Source organism: Tachysurus fulvidraco, chromosome 2, assembly GCF_022655615.1.
Source record: "Tachysurus fulvidraco isolate hzauxx_2018 chromosome 2, HZAU_PFXX_2.0, whole genome shotgun sequence".
In the NCBI taxonomy this organism is placed as follows: domain Eukaryota; kingdom Metazoa; phylum Chordata; class Actinopteri; order Siluriformes; family Bagridae; genus Tachysurus; species Tachysurus fulvidraco.
This window is the reverse complement of record NC_062519.1, coordinates 19,220,416-19,237,827: the sequence shown is the minus strand read 5'-3', so window position 1 is coordinate 19,237,827 and position 17,412 is coordinate 19,220,416. Positions and strand designations below refer to the sequence as shown.

Here is a 17,412-nt window from a genome sequence, read left to right as displayed (position 1 = left end):
ACTTATATTTTCATTCATTCATTCATTCATTCATTCATCTTCTACCGCTTATCCGAACTTCTCGGGTCACGGGGAGCCTGTGCCTATCTCAGGTGTCATCGGGCATAGAGGCAGGATACACCCTGGACGGAGTGCCAACCCATCAGAGGGCACACACACACTCTCATTCACTCACACACTCACACACTACGGACAATTTTCCAGAGATGCCAATCAACCTACCATGCATGTCTTTGGACCGGGGGAGGAAACCGGAGTACCTGGAGGAAACCCCCGAGGCACGGGGAGAACATGCAAACTCCACACACACAAGGCGGAGGTGGGAATTGAACCCCCAACCCTGGAGGTGTGAGGCGAACATGATAACCACTAAGCCACCGTGCCCCCTGTTTATATTTTTATATTCAAAATGAATATGTTAACTAAATAAATAAACAAATAAAAGAAATGGAAGGTCATAAACCCACAGGGAAAGTCCCTGGCTTTTGGTTTATGAAGAAGTGTACTGGTTGTTTTTCCATGGAGCCCTGAATAGGTCGTTTCAGTACAATAGTAGACTACATTAGTAGTTTTTCTTCCATAGCTTTAAAATACAGAAAAGTCTGCAATCCCAGATCTTCACACCGAAAACAGAATTTTGCAAACATTTAAGGCAGAAAGAATTTAAATGATGTTCTCCCTGTGCCTCGGGGGTTTCCTCCGGGTACTCCGGTTTCCTCCCCCGGTCCAAAGACATGCATGGTAGGTTGATTGGCATCTCTGGAAAATTGTCCATAGTGTGTGAGTGTGTGAGTGAATGAGTGTGTGTGTGCCCTGTGATGGGTTGGCACTCCGTCGAGGGTGTATCCTGCCTCGATGCCCGATGACGCCTGAGATAGGCACAGGCTCCCCGTGACCCGAGAAGTTCGGATAAGCGGTAGAAAATGAGTGAGTGAGAGAATTTAAATGTAAATGGTCCACCTCATTATCCCATTTCTTTTTACAAAACCCTGGTACTCGGTCTGTGTTTTGGCAACAGCACACTTGTCTGGATTGACAAGTCAAGCCTGCTGGATGGAGGCACTGCAGAACCTGCTGAATGTATTCTCCATGAGTCTCCCAGAAATCACTATAATCATCTATATGTAGATAGGCCATGAAAAAAGCTAGTCCAATAAACATTAATCTTGGAGTCCGAAGTAATCCAAAACAGAGAACTGGTCCAAATGTACACAACAAACAGGTAACAGGTTGTTTTGACTGACTTCAAACTTTCTGTTTGTCAGGTTCTGGTTGCTTCCTGGTCTAGAATGATGCCCATTTCCTTTCCTCCAACCTCAACAGTTATTGTACCACAGGTTCTGTAATGCTATAAAGGTAATGCTAATATGAAGTGAAACCTTGCACTGAAAAAGCACCTGGTTTTTAATCTAGAAGGAAGTGAAAATGTTTTTTACTCCAAAGCTACCAGCTGATATCACACGTGTTTGTTTGTGAGATTTAGGTGCAATGATGTAGAGCAGCAAAGAGCAAAACTAATTATTTTTAAATTCAATTGCAAAGCATTTATATAATTACATGTTCACAAGTTACTTATAATGGTGGCTAAAAATTTAAATGGAGTCTTATGCAAGTGCATCATTGCCTTTGATTTCTCAATTTCTTTTTATTGAGTGAGTTACAGTAAGAACAAGAAGTGAGAGCAGACTCACATGAATATGTTCCCATCTACATAAACAGATAAATAAAAGCGAGAGCCGGTGATTTCATATTAAAAATCCAGAGTCTTATTTCTCTTACAGTTTGCTGAATTGCTAAATCATTTTTAACAATAACTAAAAGCTGGATTAATAGTTAATGAAGCAGAACATGCATTGAAGCCATTTCCTTGAAATTGACCAGAACTTCTAACTTCTGTTAACAAGTAAATGGAAAATAGTTTTCCTCTTTTCCTGTATTTGTAACATATGGCAGTGATAACATTGTGCTTGCTCATTAAGATTCATTTCCCAGCAAATCTTTTTACTCTTCAGCCTTAATTATATTCCAGTCCGTCTTCCTTCGGTTAATGAGGGTTATGTTTCCGTTCCTAATACCCATGTAAACGATGGGGTAGATGATATACAGTCTACACATTATAATGGAGGCATTTTGAAAGTCCGGCAATCACCGATATTCCACTGAAGACAGCCTTGCCTCAGTTCAGGGAACCGGTCTTCAGAGGTGGGAGTAAGTCACACATGTGCAAGTCACAAGTAAGTCTCAAGTCATGAATGTCAAGTCAAAGTCGAGTCTTTTTTTAAATATTTGTCAAGCAAGTCTCAAGTCTCAAATTTGCGACTTAAGTCTGACTCGAGTCAAGTCGAGTCCTCCATCTCTGAGTCATTTAACTCAAGTCCGAGTCAAGTCTCAAGTCATGAATGTCAAGTCAAAGTCAAGTCAGGTTTTTTAAAAAAAAATTGTCAAGAAAATCTCAAGTCCAAATTTGCAACTTAAATCTGACTCGAGTCAAGTCATATGATTCGAGTCCCCCATCTCTGCCGTTCTTTATCACGAGATCAGCTGATGAGAACTGAACAATCATCTGTGGAAACTCTGCAAACAGACAACAAACAAATAGAAACATATACATGGATTTATCACTTGTTACCTCTCTGTGATGTTTAACATTTATTTCTAGCATGAAGCAAAATTATTTGTTAAAATAAAAACATTTAAAACTTAAAATGAGTAAAAATATCTAGGAATAGATTTAATAATATTAGATTTGGTTTGTTGGAATTTACTGTATTTATTGTCTTTCTATTTGCTAAAATACCATTTTTATGTAATTGGTCAATCACATTTCATGTTTTAATATTAATATTCTTTATATAGTTCTCTCTGTCATCTTTCTTGCTAGAAAACCTGCATGCAATGAAAAATGTAAAGCAATGTTAAGGAAATTCCTAATCATTAAAAGAAATGACCACTGGCATTACCATTACAACTTATTTTATAACAACTTAAAAAAATGAACAAAAACATCATCTGGATCTGGATCATAACCTAAACATCTGAAAAGACTGATGATGGACTGATACCACAAATACATTTGAGAAATCGCTGATTAAGGCTTTTTATAGGGAATTCATGCTAACTGATTTAGCAAGTAGTTGATATTATAGACAGATAACTTTTATTTCCTAAGAGTTGAAATTACAACATTTTATCCCTACAAGTTTTATCCCTAATATTTTCTTGGCAAAAATGTCTAACAACTGTAACTGGGAAGCCGCCATTAAACTGATGAGCAAAGCACACACACAAAAAATCAATCAATCATCTTCTGACTGGCTAAACAAGGTTTCTCAGAGATTAGCACGGCCATAATGCATCACTTTTTTCTATAATCTAATGACCAGTGATACATTTCTGCACAAAACCCAAATTAGATGTAAAACCCACTTTGTCATCTCTTCTGCAATCTTCTCAGGGTCTTGATAGCTTGTCACGTCTAACTACATAAGTGGATAAGTGGCTCTTATCTGTGGTTTATATAAAGCATCAGATTATGGGCAGGATTTCTGTGACACTCCCTACAGACAAAGCAAATAAACACTGAGCACTCTTCTTTTTGTATTTTATTTTATTTTTTTATTCTCAGGCTTCATGTATGCTCATGAAAATGGTCTCTAAAAACGAGGCATTGTGTACGTGACGGACATGTTCTACGTGAAATAGAGATCAGATAAAAACTGCTGAAGCACTGAACTTGTTACATCACTGCTTTCCAACATGTGAAGTAAGATTTAATGTATCCAAGAATTTAGAATCAAAACACTGATAAGAGACATTGACTGAAAAGTCTGAAAAACACCGATCAGAGAAAATGCGATGTCACAACGCAAGCTTGCTTATCACAAGTGCTGCCCACAGTCAAGGAGAAGTCTCCTCCAGATTTTTTTCCCTGACTTGCTTTACATGCCTCTGTAATCAGCACATAGTTGGGCGCGTCAACCTATCCATCACACCACTAATTTAATTTCTTATTCCACTGTGGTTTAGCCTGGCTGGGGAAAAGCCTGAGACTGTGTACCTTCTGCAGCCACACAGCATAGTGTAGGAGGAGAAGCTATTGGGGCTGCGTTTCTCTCCATTCTCTACATCCTCCCCCTCTGGGAACTCCTTCTTCACACTCAGAAACAGCTGCAGCTCTGTCATGGGAAACCCGTTTTTCTGGTAGCGCTAAGCCACAAGGGAAAGGAGAAGCTTGTTAATATGAGGGTAGCCATATGTTGCAAGCGGTCACGTTACACAACAAGACAACAAAGTGAAATATTCCAGTTTTTAAACATGGAAAAGATGCAACATCTGCTTCTGAAAATCTATTTGACTTTGCTCTAACGTTCTTTGCATTACACGTTCCTGTGATTAGGCCTCGTTGCTCGGGAGCGTCGTACCTTAATGCTCTCATAAGCGTCCGTGATGAGAGCTATGAAAAGGCTAAGCACCATGTAGATGAAAAGAGAAATGAAAGAATAAAGGTAGACCCTGCTGAAAAGCCACACCACAGTGTTCTTCTGCTGGAACTCGGCGAACGTCGGGAACATGTCGTCCCCGTTCACCAGGGAGAAGAGGCATTCGGCCACACGACTCAGACCCTCAAACTGTCCCGAGTGGCACAAATCCATGCAGACATACAGAAGATTACATGAATAACTACTCGCATAGAATTAAGAAAACAAGTCATTTTTATACATCTAGTGCAGAAACTAGGCAACAATAAGTTTTCACAATCAAAGTGCAAATGCTGCCACCTTATGGTCAAAAGACTGAGGTACACATAGGACTGCAACTTCAAGCACAGTACACACAGTCGAAACATTTAGAGGTCCTGTGCTCTTTATACTGTACGTTAACCTTCTAACCAACACACTATGCAATTTTTTTACCTTTTCATGGTAGGGCCCTAAAACGATCCACCCACAGAAAGTGTAGCCCAGATAAATCATCCCAGCACAGCAGCAGAAGCGGAGAACGTTGGGTAGAGCTGCCTGCATAGTAAGGATAAGAACCTGCACCAGTGGAGATGAGCTCATTATAAGTCATTATAAATAACGTCAATGTCTGTTGTAAGATATATGTACATATACTGTATGTAGCTCTAAATAATGCTGATGCTAATATAAGACACAGTGTTGGCTAAAGGGGTCTCATTTCTACACTAAATACAAGAAGATATACTCACATTATACTTCTGGAAATAACCTAAATATCTAATGACACCAACCCAGACCATGAGTGTTGATGTTCCTAAAAAGATGCTACACACATCATAGCTTGTTAGGCTCTGTGAGGGAAAAGAAGAGGGAATAACAGTGAATACTATAAAAGTAAATAAAAATTAATTCCTTATTAATTAATATTTTATAATCACCTTTGCCTGAATTTCCATCTTCAGTATTGACCCTATGATTGCCATGACATCACTGATTATTACCAAGATATACCAGCCATTTAAAAATTCTCGTTGATCTGCCTCACATACTTTATGGTTATACTTCCAGACACAGAACTTGGAAAATCTCTGTAAAAAAGAGAAAGAATCATAAAAGATCATGCAAAGATATGACACCTTTGAAAGGGTACAAAGCCGAGTTTAATAAAAAAAAAAAGAAATGAATTCTAGGTTGGTGGTGATGGTTGAGGGGGACATCAATGTTTAAACGTGTCTAATTCTTCATGGATAGCGGTTTACCTGAAGTAATCTAATTGCAAGAAAAATAGAGCGAATGCAAAGCACAGAAGAGATCAGACACACAAGGATAACAACAGCATCAAAGATTAGAAGATAGTGAGTGTTCTTCTGAGCTGAAAAAGATAAGCACAGATTAAACAAAAATTATTTCTTCCAACAGATATGTTTTCCATAAATAGCTAAACAAGTGTATTTCAGTCTCCTATCTAACTGAATAGAAATTTCATTATATTGAGTATACAAGAGTATACAAAATCTATTTTTTTTATTTTAACAATCGCATCAGTTAAAGGTGCGGTGCATGATGTGTGAAAGCCAATGTTGACATTTAAACTCACCAAAACAAACACGCCCCTAACCCAAATGGGTGTCACCCCTGTATTGATAGCTCCACCCCACACATACATACGTAACCCAGGCGACTATTATGGCGGAACCTGCTGGGGCAGCTGGCCGAGGGGAGATTTTTATCAATAAATGATCACAATGAGTAATACTATGGTAATACAGATGTGTTTATGTAGTACTGTGTGTTGTAGCGTGAAAGGTTTAGCTCCGTTTCACGCGGAAGACGATGTTCAACACCTAGAACCCGAGGCAGATGTAACGGCAGGTATCCGCCATGTCAATGTGTCAATCACTTTCTGTTAATGTCTCACATGCGCACTGAACACTCTCTCCGCCCCATATTGACAAGACACACCCCTTTATGCTAATGTCTCACATGCGCACTGAACACTCTCTCCACCCCATATTGACAAGACACACCCCTTTCTGTTCATTGGCTACACGTTTGTTTTTTTAGTCGCCCGACTCAGTTTTCTGAAGCATTTTTCAAACATCGTGAACCCCACCTTTAATATTTATTATAATTTTAGAACAGTCGCTGAACTTAAAAATGATTAAAACATCAAAACCCAGGTTTTCCCAGGATAAGAACCACTACAAATGACTCAGGTGTTTCAATTAAAACAGAATTCCCATTTATTGTGTAGTAATATTTCTTCCCATACCATGTCCTGAAATGTTCCAGTTTTTGCATGCACTGCTTACAGCATCAATATCAAGGGTCATTTTCACTTTTCCACTATGGCACTGATTGTCAAATGTAATCTGGGGGAAATGAGATGATCAGCGCTCCATCCAAGACTCATTCATTTGCAAATATGCAAATTTTGCTACACGACATCTTACCGAAACTGCAAAAGTGTAACAATCAGGCAACTCGTGTGAAAGGACGGTTTGTAGGTTGATTCCTTTTACCCGGAATGAGATTTCTATATTGACAAGTCTGTTTGGAAAAAAAATATATATGTATGTATATATATATATATATGTGTGTGTGTGTGTGGTTTAAGCAGGTTGAGATTTAATGACAAAGAAAGAAAAAAGAACAATGTTCAGATTTGCACACCTGTAAAAGTCAATCTCAAAAAAAGAGGCATTGGTTATTCTCCATGTTTCAGCAGATTTTGGATCCAAAGTTAGGCAAACTGAAATGTACGTATTAAAAGATGTGAAATGCCAAAATACATGCGATTATCTATCATGTATCTATAACTGATTTATAATTGTATTTATAGTGACCCCATTAGTGCTGGGGTGTTCATATTTTTTCCTATTTAGTATTACTTTGAGTATTACTTTTACCTCAAAAAAGGATTTTTAAAAAGAACTCATGACCCCAAGAAATACATATAATAAAATGAAAAGCAGTAATAACCTGACTCTGTTTGGGCGTTTATATCATAGGTTTTTTCCGAATGCTTCGCGCTGCCCCTTTTGTAGTGCTCTTTACAGATGACCAAAGGACAGATCTTTCCATCCTCCTCGGCATAGCTGACCGAGCCCACAGACAGCTCGTCTAACTGAGAGTACTGCAAGACAGATAACACACACTGAATTTACTTAGACACAACGGCTCTGCAGTTTCCATTGTGAAGTCACTCAAAGTGGGATAATTACAACAGCAAGGACACAAAGTGTGCTGGGAAGATTGGACATCACCTCTTCTAGTACCTTCCCTCTTTACTGTGAGGGGACGTACGGCTAAGTACGGTGACCCAGACTCAGAATTCGTTCTCTGCATTTAACCCATCCAAAGTGCACACACACACACAGCAGTGAACACACACACACACACACACACACACGCACACACACACGCACACACACGCGCACACACACGCGCACACACACGCGCACACACACGCGCACACACACGCACACACACGCGCACACACACGCGCACACACACGCGCACACACACGCACACACACACGCACACACACACGCACACACACACGCACACACACACGCACACACACACGCACACACACACGCACACACACACGCACACACACGCACACACACACACACACACACACACACACACACACACACAGCAGTGAACACCCACACACACACAGCAGTGAACACACACACACACACCGTGAACACACACACACAGTGAACACACACACACAGCAGTGAATACACACCCGGAGCAGTGGGCAGCCATTTATGCTGTGCGCCCGGGGAGCAGTTGGGGGGTTCAGTGCCTTGTTCAAGGGCACCTCAGTCGTGGTATTGCCAGCCCGAGACTCGAACCCACAACCTTAGGGTTAGGAGTCAAACTCTCTAACCATTAGGCCACGACTTCCCCCTCAATAATAAGACTTCCCCGCTTAAATAAGGCCATTAATAATACAAGATATGTGCCGATCACGAACCGCAGTTGAAATGTTTTTATTTTATTGTTTCTCTAACTTTAAGTCTTCTACAAATGCATCCCACATCTACAGCTCAATCATCAGATCATATTCTGTAAATTAAACATTCTGTAAACAATAAATTATTTCCTGTTTTTTTCAGACCCTACATGTGTATGGTCACACATTCATGTTAGGTTTTCAACTAATCAAAATTTTTTATCAAAAATAAAACATGAAATAAAGTTTGTTACAACAGCATTCATTTATTCATCCTGATGTTTACTGATGTGGGATGTAGTAGCCTAGTGGTTAAGGTGTTGGATTAGCAATTGGAAGGTTGTTAGTTTAAATCCCAGGTCCACCGACAGTCACTGCCAATGCCACTGCTGTGAGACAAAATGAAAAAATGTAACGCTGTAAATGCTTCAGTCTGGGTCATGTTGGCTCTAAACACAAGACAGTATGAGGCAGGAATACACCTTGGACAGGACGTCTCAAGGGGAAGTACATTGCAGGACTGTGAAATGATCATAACTAAACCACCTACTGGTGGGAGGAAACCAGAGAACCTCAAAGATACCCACGAAAAATCTGGAAAATGTAATACAGTGATTCTAGAGTAGTGCAAGAGGGAGGCTTTTACTTTCATGTGATGTGGACGTGAGCTATAAGGCCACAAATACGAAGCACGTGTCAACATGACAGAAAGAGGAAATGCATGAATATAATTTCTACCTAACAAACTCAAAGTCACACAATAAATATTAATTTAGTTTCATGAATGATCATTTCTGATCTTACTAGAATATAACAAACCCCCAAACTGAAGTAAATCTGAGAGACTTAGGCCACAGAAGTAGGTGGCTGTTCATCTTAATCTTCATTTTTAAATTTATTTTGACAAAAAAACAAAGTGTAAACAGAGCATCTGGTCCTGACTGGTCATGCTGAAGTTCACCTAATGTTACAGCATGCTCTGTTAAATATTGTTGGTGTTAAGGTTCAGTCAAACATTCCTGTCTAAACCAAATCATACAAGTATAGACAATTTGGAGCAGTGAACAGTTACAGTTGTCACATATAAGCATTGTTTTAAACACCTAGTGGAGGGCTCTGCAACCTTAAACACTCAGAGCCATTTGGAACCGTTTCCCACAGAAAAAAAACTCAGGGAGCCACAAAACCCTTTTGACATCTAAAATGAAAATAACACTGCATATATCGTTTTTTATCTTTATGTAAAGTTTAGAAAAAACTGTAGTGTGTTGCGTTTATGAAATCAATGACCTGCTACCGAGTAAACAAAATGTTATTTTTGCAGGCAAACCAAAATATTTTGAACAGTTTGAACTAACTTTAAGAAAAAAGACGCTGGGTCGAAGGTTACTTTCAAATAAAATGTTGTGTCTAATTGAGTCGTCTGCGTATTCATGACATCAACATTTTAACTTGCAGGCTGCAGCAAACCAAAAATGCGTCTGCTTCTGTGTTGGATTTCGCAAGTCGGCAGTTATGACTCTTATTTTGAGCGACAAACAAATTAAACATGGTTTATTTTAATGTTACAAGAGCATCATAATTTTGGTATATAAAAACTAACAAACTAAAATAAAATAAATTTAAATTAAATATTTATTTTCCAAATGTACAGGGATCCGCAGCAGAGGGATGAAAGAGCCACCTGCGGCTCCGGAGCCTCGTTTTGCTGACCCCTGGTCTAGTGTATATAGAACAGGAAGCACTTTCCACCGAGTGTACCGCCGTGTGATGTTGATCGAGCAGTGTTTCGATAAGATGCGACAACAGATCTGCTCATACCTTACCATGTGTTAGCCATCACATCATGCAGTTTGTAACTACTCAGTAACATATTGGGTGGGAATCTGAAGTAAACAACAAAAAAAAAAAAACGAAATTTCAAACTAAAAATGAAAGTAGAAAATGAGGCACCAGAATGTTAGAAAACAAAGACAAACCTGATCTATGATGAAGTATAGATGATCGAAGACACTCTGTTTAGTATAGACAGCTAGACTATAGTCATCCTCATCCACACCACTGTAGCTCTTTAGGAACAAATTCTTGAAGGCCATTAAGTTCTCTTCTTTGTAGGCCACTACGAGCTGGTTGTTAAGCCCAAACAGGATGAGCTTCAAAAGAGAGAGAGACATCATATATAATTCTTCCTTCTGACATTTCAAACATCCTTGAGGATAATCGAATTCTCAGATGTTGCTCAGCTTACTGCATATTTTGAGAGCACAAAGAAATTGTATTCTGTGTCTGTCAACTAGACAAGTAGCAGTTTGATGGTTTTCCAATTAATACATCTATTCTCATTTTACTGGTACTACAGAATGAGTAATGAGGCATCTTAAAGAGGTCTAAATAATTCCATTAATTATCTTCATACCTGAGTTGTAATCATGACTATTTTTAAAATCTGTACTGTCAGCTTCCATGGTAGTTGTCGCCTTGCTCTGTATTTCTCACAGGGACTCATGAAGTAATATCTCAAGTCATCTCTTAGGCTTTCTTCCATTGTCTGGTCAAGGCTCATGGACATGGGGTTACTGAAAGAGACAGACAGTAATTGTTAGAAATGTAATTAATGTGGTGCTTTTATTAATGCATCTGACACATGAATATAGAGTTCAGGGAATCAGTGAATTTATCAAACTAACACATGCAATCCTGCATTGCACCTAAAGTGTCCAGCACAGCAGTTCTCATTTCACAGAACAAAAATCTGCTGAACATGATACATTTTTCTTGTGACATGACAGTTCTTAAAATGAAGAAGGTGACTAGTCCATAACGCAAGAAAAGATTAATGCCAAATTTGTGTTTAAACTGCAAAAGAGGATTACACCATTCTTTTAAAGGGCATTTTCAGTGTAAAAGTCCAAGGTTTTGCATAAATACAAAAAAAAAGCATACAAAATCTTAGCAAAAGGATAGAACTGCTTCTTAACGACTTACCCTATAGGGTCGACATTTGACATGGCAAACAGCTCCATGCTCCATGCTAATACAACTGATAAGACTGCAGAGTGACTGACCATCATCCCTAAACCAATGCACTTTAACACACAAAGGTGTTGACCAATCATGAACTCAGCAGCTCCTCGAGTAGGCGGTGCCTATTCAGAGTACTGAATAAATGATTAATCTAGCACTTGTTTATAAAAAATTCTGTTTGCTCTTCTTGGATTTTTGTTCATAACAGAGCTTTAGACCCGTGGTATTCTTCGTCCGTGACCTACTAGTGAACCAGTATTGATGTATTCATTGATAAAGACTTCAAAAGCACATCTGTGAGTTACTCTAGATAAGGGCTTTTTGGTGAGTTAATGTTACTTAAGTGTTATTTACCTTCAATTGAAAATGTTTTATATTAATATAGTTCTCAGTAGATATAAAAATAAATATCATTAGATATGTAAAGCATGTTTGGCTTCTGGTTTATTATATTAGTAACTCATTTTATGTGGAAAAATTCTTGAGCTTTTATCGCTCTTCTAGATGGGTGGCCAAAGAAATAGGAGTTCTGATCGTAGGAATGAAGGTGAACTCAGGTACTTTCTCTTTTCAAGTATGAAAACTTCACCATCCACTTCAAGCAATCATGTTTTGCATACATTTGCCAGACCTTCAATAAACTCCAGAACAATATGATTTTTACAAATGAAGAAGTTTACAGAAACTACAGTGACCCTAAAATCTGCTTAGTTGTAGGTCTAGAACATTTTGTGTTCAAAGTCCAGCCCATTGGCCTAATGCAGCCATCTGGCTTCACCTTTGTTGTAAATGTTGCTTTCACCTCACATATGTGTAAGAAAACAATAAATCTACATCTATATCTTCAACAATGAATGTATACCTATATAAACAATAGAATAGGCAACATTATGTTTTCAAAGAGAATGTCAAAAAGAAGCCCTTCATTATGAGAATAGAATAGAGAATATATTATAACGGGGCATAGAAGCCTTTATCACCACGTATACGTTACAGCACAATGGGATGCTTTTCTTCACATATCCCATCTGAGGAGGTTGGGGTCAGAGTGCAGGGGCAGCTATGATACAGCACCCCTGGAGCAGGGAGGGTTGAGGGCCTTGCTCAAGGTCCCAACAGTGGCAGCTTGGCTGTGCTGGGGCTTGAACCCTGATCAACAACCCAGAGCCTTAACCAGTTGAGCCACCATGATACCATGATATAAAGAATGTATAATTTATTCCTGATTGTTTGAGCATAATACTAAACTGCACAAATGGAACACTGGAATCCGAGCTTAATAAAGATTGAAGATTGTGTGAAGGACATGAGACAGTGGAGGCTTACTCTTCTGCTTAACTCTGACAAGACAGAAGTGCTATTACCAGGTCCACAGGCAGCCATAAGTAAGCTCTCTGATTACAGAGTAACTCTGGATGGAATTTCTATTATATCATGTGCAGCAGTAAAAGACCTCGGTGTGATTATTGATACCGGTCTCTCATTTGAAACTCACATAAATAACACCACAAGGGTCACCTTCTTTCATCTCAGAAATATAGCTAAGATAAGAAATATGTTGTCATTACATGATGCAGAAACACTAGTTCAATGAAGAACATAGGTAACCACCCAACCTTGGTGGGTCTGTTTGTCTCAGAATGAAAGGGATAAAGTCCTTTCTCTGAAACTCATAGACACTCATCAGCTCGCTAGTCCTGCAAAAAACGTGGCTTCAGACTCCACTTCCTTGTGCACACTGACTTAGAAACAGGACTGGGGCCTGCTCTATTCCAGAACTTTGACGGGCATAGCTCCTAGAAAACATACTTTGGAAAGAGAAGCAAAAAGGTGTTCAACTAAGGATCTGAACTAATGCCTAGGTGGATAGCATGGCACCCTAGTGACTAATCACATAGTTCAGTTTATTTCAGAACTTCTTGTATCGGGTCCAGCATCATATAGGAATGCACAAAAACTGTGTTCTGCAAGCATGCCATGTTGGCCCAGCACCATTGAGACTGGACCTGGGTGGGGATGCTGTGATGGCAGGGCCTGCACTACTGCCTACATGCAACATCTACTCTCCTCACACAACTGCTGCCCATGTTGTGGACTGTATGCTGTATATAGTGAGGACAGCTGAGGCCAGATTGTGCCAAGAGTGACAGCCAATCAGAGCGGTGGCATAAAATCTTCACCATCCAAGGGAAGAGGAGAGAGTTTGATGGGGAGCAGCGACCTTAGTTAGATAAGGGCAATTTATCCTGCAATTAACTGATGTATTTTTGTGTTTTTCCTTCACAGTGCTTCTTCTAGTGTCTGAGACCGCACACTGTCTGCTTCCTGCAGCTCAGCTTATTGCTGAATGTCTTCAATGTAGCGAGCACTCTTTATTCACACATACACACACATATTTGTTAAACATGATCACGTTGTACTAACACGCTCGCTCTTTCTTCTGAACTAAAATAAGGGATCGAACTTTAACAGTGTGGCTACGATGATTATTATTTTAATGCTAGAACTGAACATTGGGGTTGAAGTAATTAGCAAGCTAGCTACTGAAATTCTCTTTATAAGGGATGGTTTAAAATGCTCAAATGATGAAATAACTTAAGTAATTGGTAAAAAATAATAACGGACGATGCAATTTACTGTCATGTCTGCGACATGATCATTGCTCATCTGTACATTGTCATATCAATTCTGAATTAATCTGTCATGCCATCCTACAGCATTTACACCGATTTACATGATCAAATCCCTCAGCACCTGATTGGGTAGCTGAGCCTGCTGGGACTGAACACCTCCCTCTGCAACTGGATCCAGGACTTCCTGACTGGGAGACGTCAGTCAGTCCTAATCGGGAACAGCATCTCCAACACCACCACCACATTGAACACTGAAGCCCCCCAGAGCTGCATGCTCAGTCCACTGCTGTTCACTCTGCTGACACAATGCGCAGATTGAACCATAATGTACGACCGTGGTGGGTCTCATCAACAAGAACGACGAGTCAGCATAGAGGAAGGAGGTGCAACAGCTAACTACCTGGTTTAGAGCCAACAACCTGTCTCTGAATGTTGATAAAACCAAAAACTAACCCTAACCCTAACATAACCCTATATTAAATTTTGTAAGCCATTTGATATATATATATATATATATATAAAGAAAAAGAAAAAAAAACAAAGGACAGGACCCGTCAGTTTGTAAAACTGGTAATCAACCGCAATTCTAGCCTTAACAGTGCGTACAAACACTGCCTGTGCATCATGTCCAGCTCTTTGTTCCATTTTGTTTTTTCTTGTAACGTAGATGGCTAATTTTGCTTGGCCTAGTAAGAAATTCAACAATTGACACACGTGTCGTTTTCTCTGCACGTACCGGTTTCCAAAGATAAAAATCTGCAAAGAAAAAGGTTCGTCAAACCGGCAAAATAACTCCTTCAGTAACTTAAAGACAGGTTCTAGTCTGTGACATTTCATAAAAGCATGATAAACAGTTTCCCTTTCAAGACAAAATGGACATTATGGGTTCACTTCAGGATTTAAGACAGAAACAAAAGCATTAACTGCAATAATCCCATGTATAATCCTCCACTGAATGTCTCCTAGCCTTTTCGATAACGGTGGCTTATACAACACTCTCCACTCAGGTTTAACAGTATCACTCACTACCACACCAAGGTGAGTCAGTTCTACTGTTTAACCACTTCTTGTTGAACACTTTTACACAAGCTTTCTAAAAAGTCTTACTTGAGCTTGATAGGAAGTCCAACGTACATTTTGCAGGATCCAGAATGGCACCTATAACCTTGTCTAGCTTAGGGGTCAAATGCATAGTCGGAAAAGGGTCTTCGGAAACTAAAGGTTTTCCATCTTCAAACAAGTCTTTCACCATGCTTAGCTCCTCAGTAGTGAGAGAGGATTTCCACTTCTCTAGCAGCTGTGTGGTTAGTCGAGCTGACCTGATTCCCAGGAGTGCTGCTTTGCTGTCCACCTCTGCCAGGTTTGGTCCTGCAAAGTTCAGAAGAACCTATGATTAGTAGATGTTAAGTCCAATCGAGCCCCGTGGACTAGAGGGTCCTCTAGCAGCCAGTAGAGGGAACATGCAGCCTCCATCCTCTGCCTGCTGAACAAACTCCACACCATAAACAGATTTCTGTAGAACGCTGGCAATTTCAGTGTTAACTTTACAGGGATCCATCAGAAAGAGTGACTTACTCAGGTTCAGTCCTTCTGTGCTGTTTAAAATGGAGCATGCTGCAGCTCTCCAGTTGGATTCTGCAGGTCCATCCAGAAGTATCTGCAGAAATTGCAGGCGAAAGGCTGCTGCCCAGTTTTGTAGGTGAATGAGACCTTGGCCACCTTCTTCTCTTGGCAAAAACAGCACACGTGGAACCCAATTTAAATTGTCCCAGAAAAAATCCACTAATACAGCTTGTAGAGAGAGAGAGAGAGACAGAGAGAGAGAGTAAGAGGAGAGAGTGTGTGTGAGAGAGAGAGAGAGAGAGAGAGAGAGAGTAAGAGGAGAGAGAAAGAGTAAGAGCAGAGAGAGAGAGAGAGACAGAGAGTAAGAGGAGAGAGAGAGAGAGAGAGAGAGAGAGAGAGAGTAAGAGGAGAGAGGGAGTGAGAGAGAGAGTAAGAGGAGAGAGGGAGTGAGAGAGACAAAGAGAGAGTAAGAGGAGAGAGAGAGAGTGAGAGAGACAAAGAAAGAGAGTAAGAGGAGAGAGAGAGAGAGAGAGAGAGAGAGAGAGAGAGAGAGAGAGAGAGAGAGAGAGAGAGAGAGAGAGAGTGTGTATAGGTGAATGAGAACTGAGAATCTAGCTGAGGGTAAGGTGACTTGAGCCAGCCACTTTTACTACATCCTGATGTATTTTATAGTCTTTGCTGTAAATACAGTATAACAAAGTACCATATACAGTAGAATAGGACACAACTCCAGTTCACTCAAGTCAAACAAACAGAGACCTGCCATGTATAAGTGTATAGGTGAATGGGAACTGAGAATATGGCTAAGGGTAAGGTGATCTATGCAGGGTTATTTGTTATGGTTATAGCAGTTTAACAAATGTGTGTGTGTGTGTGTGTGGTTGTATATATATGTGTGTGTGTGGTTGTATATATGTGTGTGTGTACTGTATACAGTACATATGTATGTATATCTATAGAAATCTGTGTAATACTGCACTACTGCACTTACCGTACATGAGCTTGAATGGTGAGTGCAATCTGTGGAACATATGTTAGAAATGTTAATTTCAGAAATAGATTTTTTTTAAAAATTTGAATAAACAATAATACATGTATACATTTGAGCATTTAATTAATTTCGGAACAACTGCATTCATGTCTGTATGAACAATAAATGTTGGGATTCATCTATCTGACAGAGTTAAAGCTGCCTGAACACATACAGTACAGTACTAGAATATTGTACAGGTCCAATGGGGACTATAATCTCTGTTTAACTTCATTAATATGCACCAAATCTTACCGATTTTTTCAATAAAACAAAGCAGTGTAGTTGATGTGAATTAATGGGGGATTAGCGTCACGTTTATTGCCATTTGTCCGGCAAAGTTCATCTTAAAGTTCACTGGACCATAAACTTGTTCGTATGTAAAATACAAGACAGTTTTAGACACAAATGCCGTTTGCTAATAAAGGCGTTTGTGTATCTAAACTAACGTTATAACAGTTAACGCGTTAACTCTTTAACCACCGGGACTGCAGACAGATTAAAAACACTATGCTTTTCTGTAATAGTTACTAAATTGACCAATAAACAAATATTTCATAAGTTACCTTGTAAAAATCACTTTATTCTTGAAGAAGATTTTCCTCTGCGTCTGTGTTAAGGACCTCAGTAAAGAGATGTCGAGATTGTAAGTGTGAATAATGAGAAGAGAACGCAGATATCATGCATCAGCGTTCTGGGGCTTTTATTACTGATCTTTTGACCAGAACGTAA

General features: G+C 39.5%; 1 protein-coding gene and 1 long non-coding RNA gene across 5 annotated transcripts; one reads left to right on the top strand and one right to left on the bottom strand.

The window, feature by feature from the left end:
* Positions 1 to 1,625: 1,625 nt before the first annotated feature.
* Positions 1,626 to 17,390, bottom strand: mcoln2 (mucolipin TRP cation channel 2). 4 transcript variants are annotated; one of them, XM_027171471.2, is made up of 17 exons: positions 17,247 to 17,390; positions 16,642 to 16,670; positions 15,663 to 15,878; positions 15,195 to 15,455; positions 10,847 to 11,006; positions 10,410 to 10,583; positions 7,443 to 7,596; positions 7,134 to 7,212; positions 6,914 to 7,010; positions 6,733 to 6,832; positions 5,720 to 5,832; positions 5,399 to 5,548; positions 5,210 to 5,311; positions 4,914 to 5,036; positions 4,422 to 4,628; positions 4,058 to 4,206; positions 1,626 to 2,574 (listed from the first exon to the last, which is right to left on the bottom strand). In XM_027171471.2, exons 4-17 carry the CDS (start codon positions 15,221 to 15,223, stop codon positions 2,538 to 2,540), a joined length of 1,674 nt encoding a protein of 557 aa, XP_027027272.2. In that variant the 5' UTR covers positions 15,224 to 15,455; positions 15,663 to 15,878; positions 16,642 to 16,670; positions 17,247 to 17,390; the 3' UTR covers positions 1,626 to 2,537. The 4 variants fall into 4 exon arrangements, with proteins under 4 accessions (XP_027027272.2, XP_027027274.2, XP_027027271.2 ...); XM_027171473.2 differs by having other exon boundaries at positions 15,222 to 15,455; XM_027171470.2 differs by lacking the exons at positions 15,195 to 15,455; positions 15,663 to 15,878; positions 16,642 to 16,670; positions 17,247 to 17,390 and adding an exon at positions 11,416 to 11,546.
* Positions 11,640 to 14,637, top strand: LOC113658956. The gene is made up of 3 exons (XR_003444519.2): positions 11,640 to 11,778; positions 11,959 to 12,011; positions 13,741 to 14,637. It is a non-coding gene; the product is annotated as an uncharacterized LOC113658956 (long non-coding RNA).
* Positions 17,391 to 17,412: the final 22 nt, after the last annotated feature.

What these genes read in the sequence shown, in the direction of transcription:
- mcoln2 (XM_027171470.2), bottom strand. Translation starts at nt 11,546, where the DNA reads ATGATTGGTCAACACCTTTGTGTGTTAAAGTGCATTGGTTTAGGGATG. An exon ending in TTTGAGATTGACTTTTACAG is followed by an intron (nt 7,011 to 7,133) that starts GTGTGCAAATCT and finishes TTTTCCAAACAG; the next exon opens with ACTTGTCAATATAGAAATCT. An exon ending in TAGGGCCCTACCATGAAAAG is followed by an intron (nt 4,629 to 4,913) that starts GTAAAAAAATTG and finishes CACTCGGGACAG; the next exon opens with TTTGAGGGTCTGAGTCGTGT.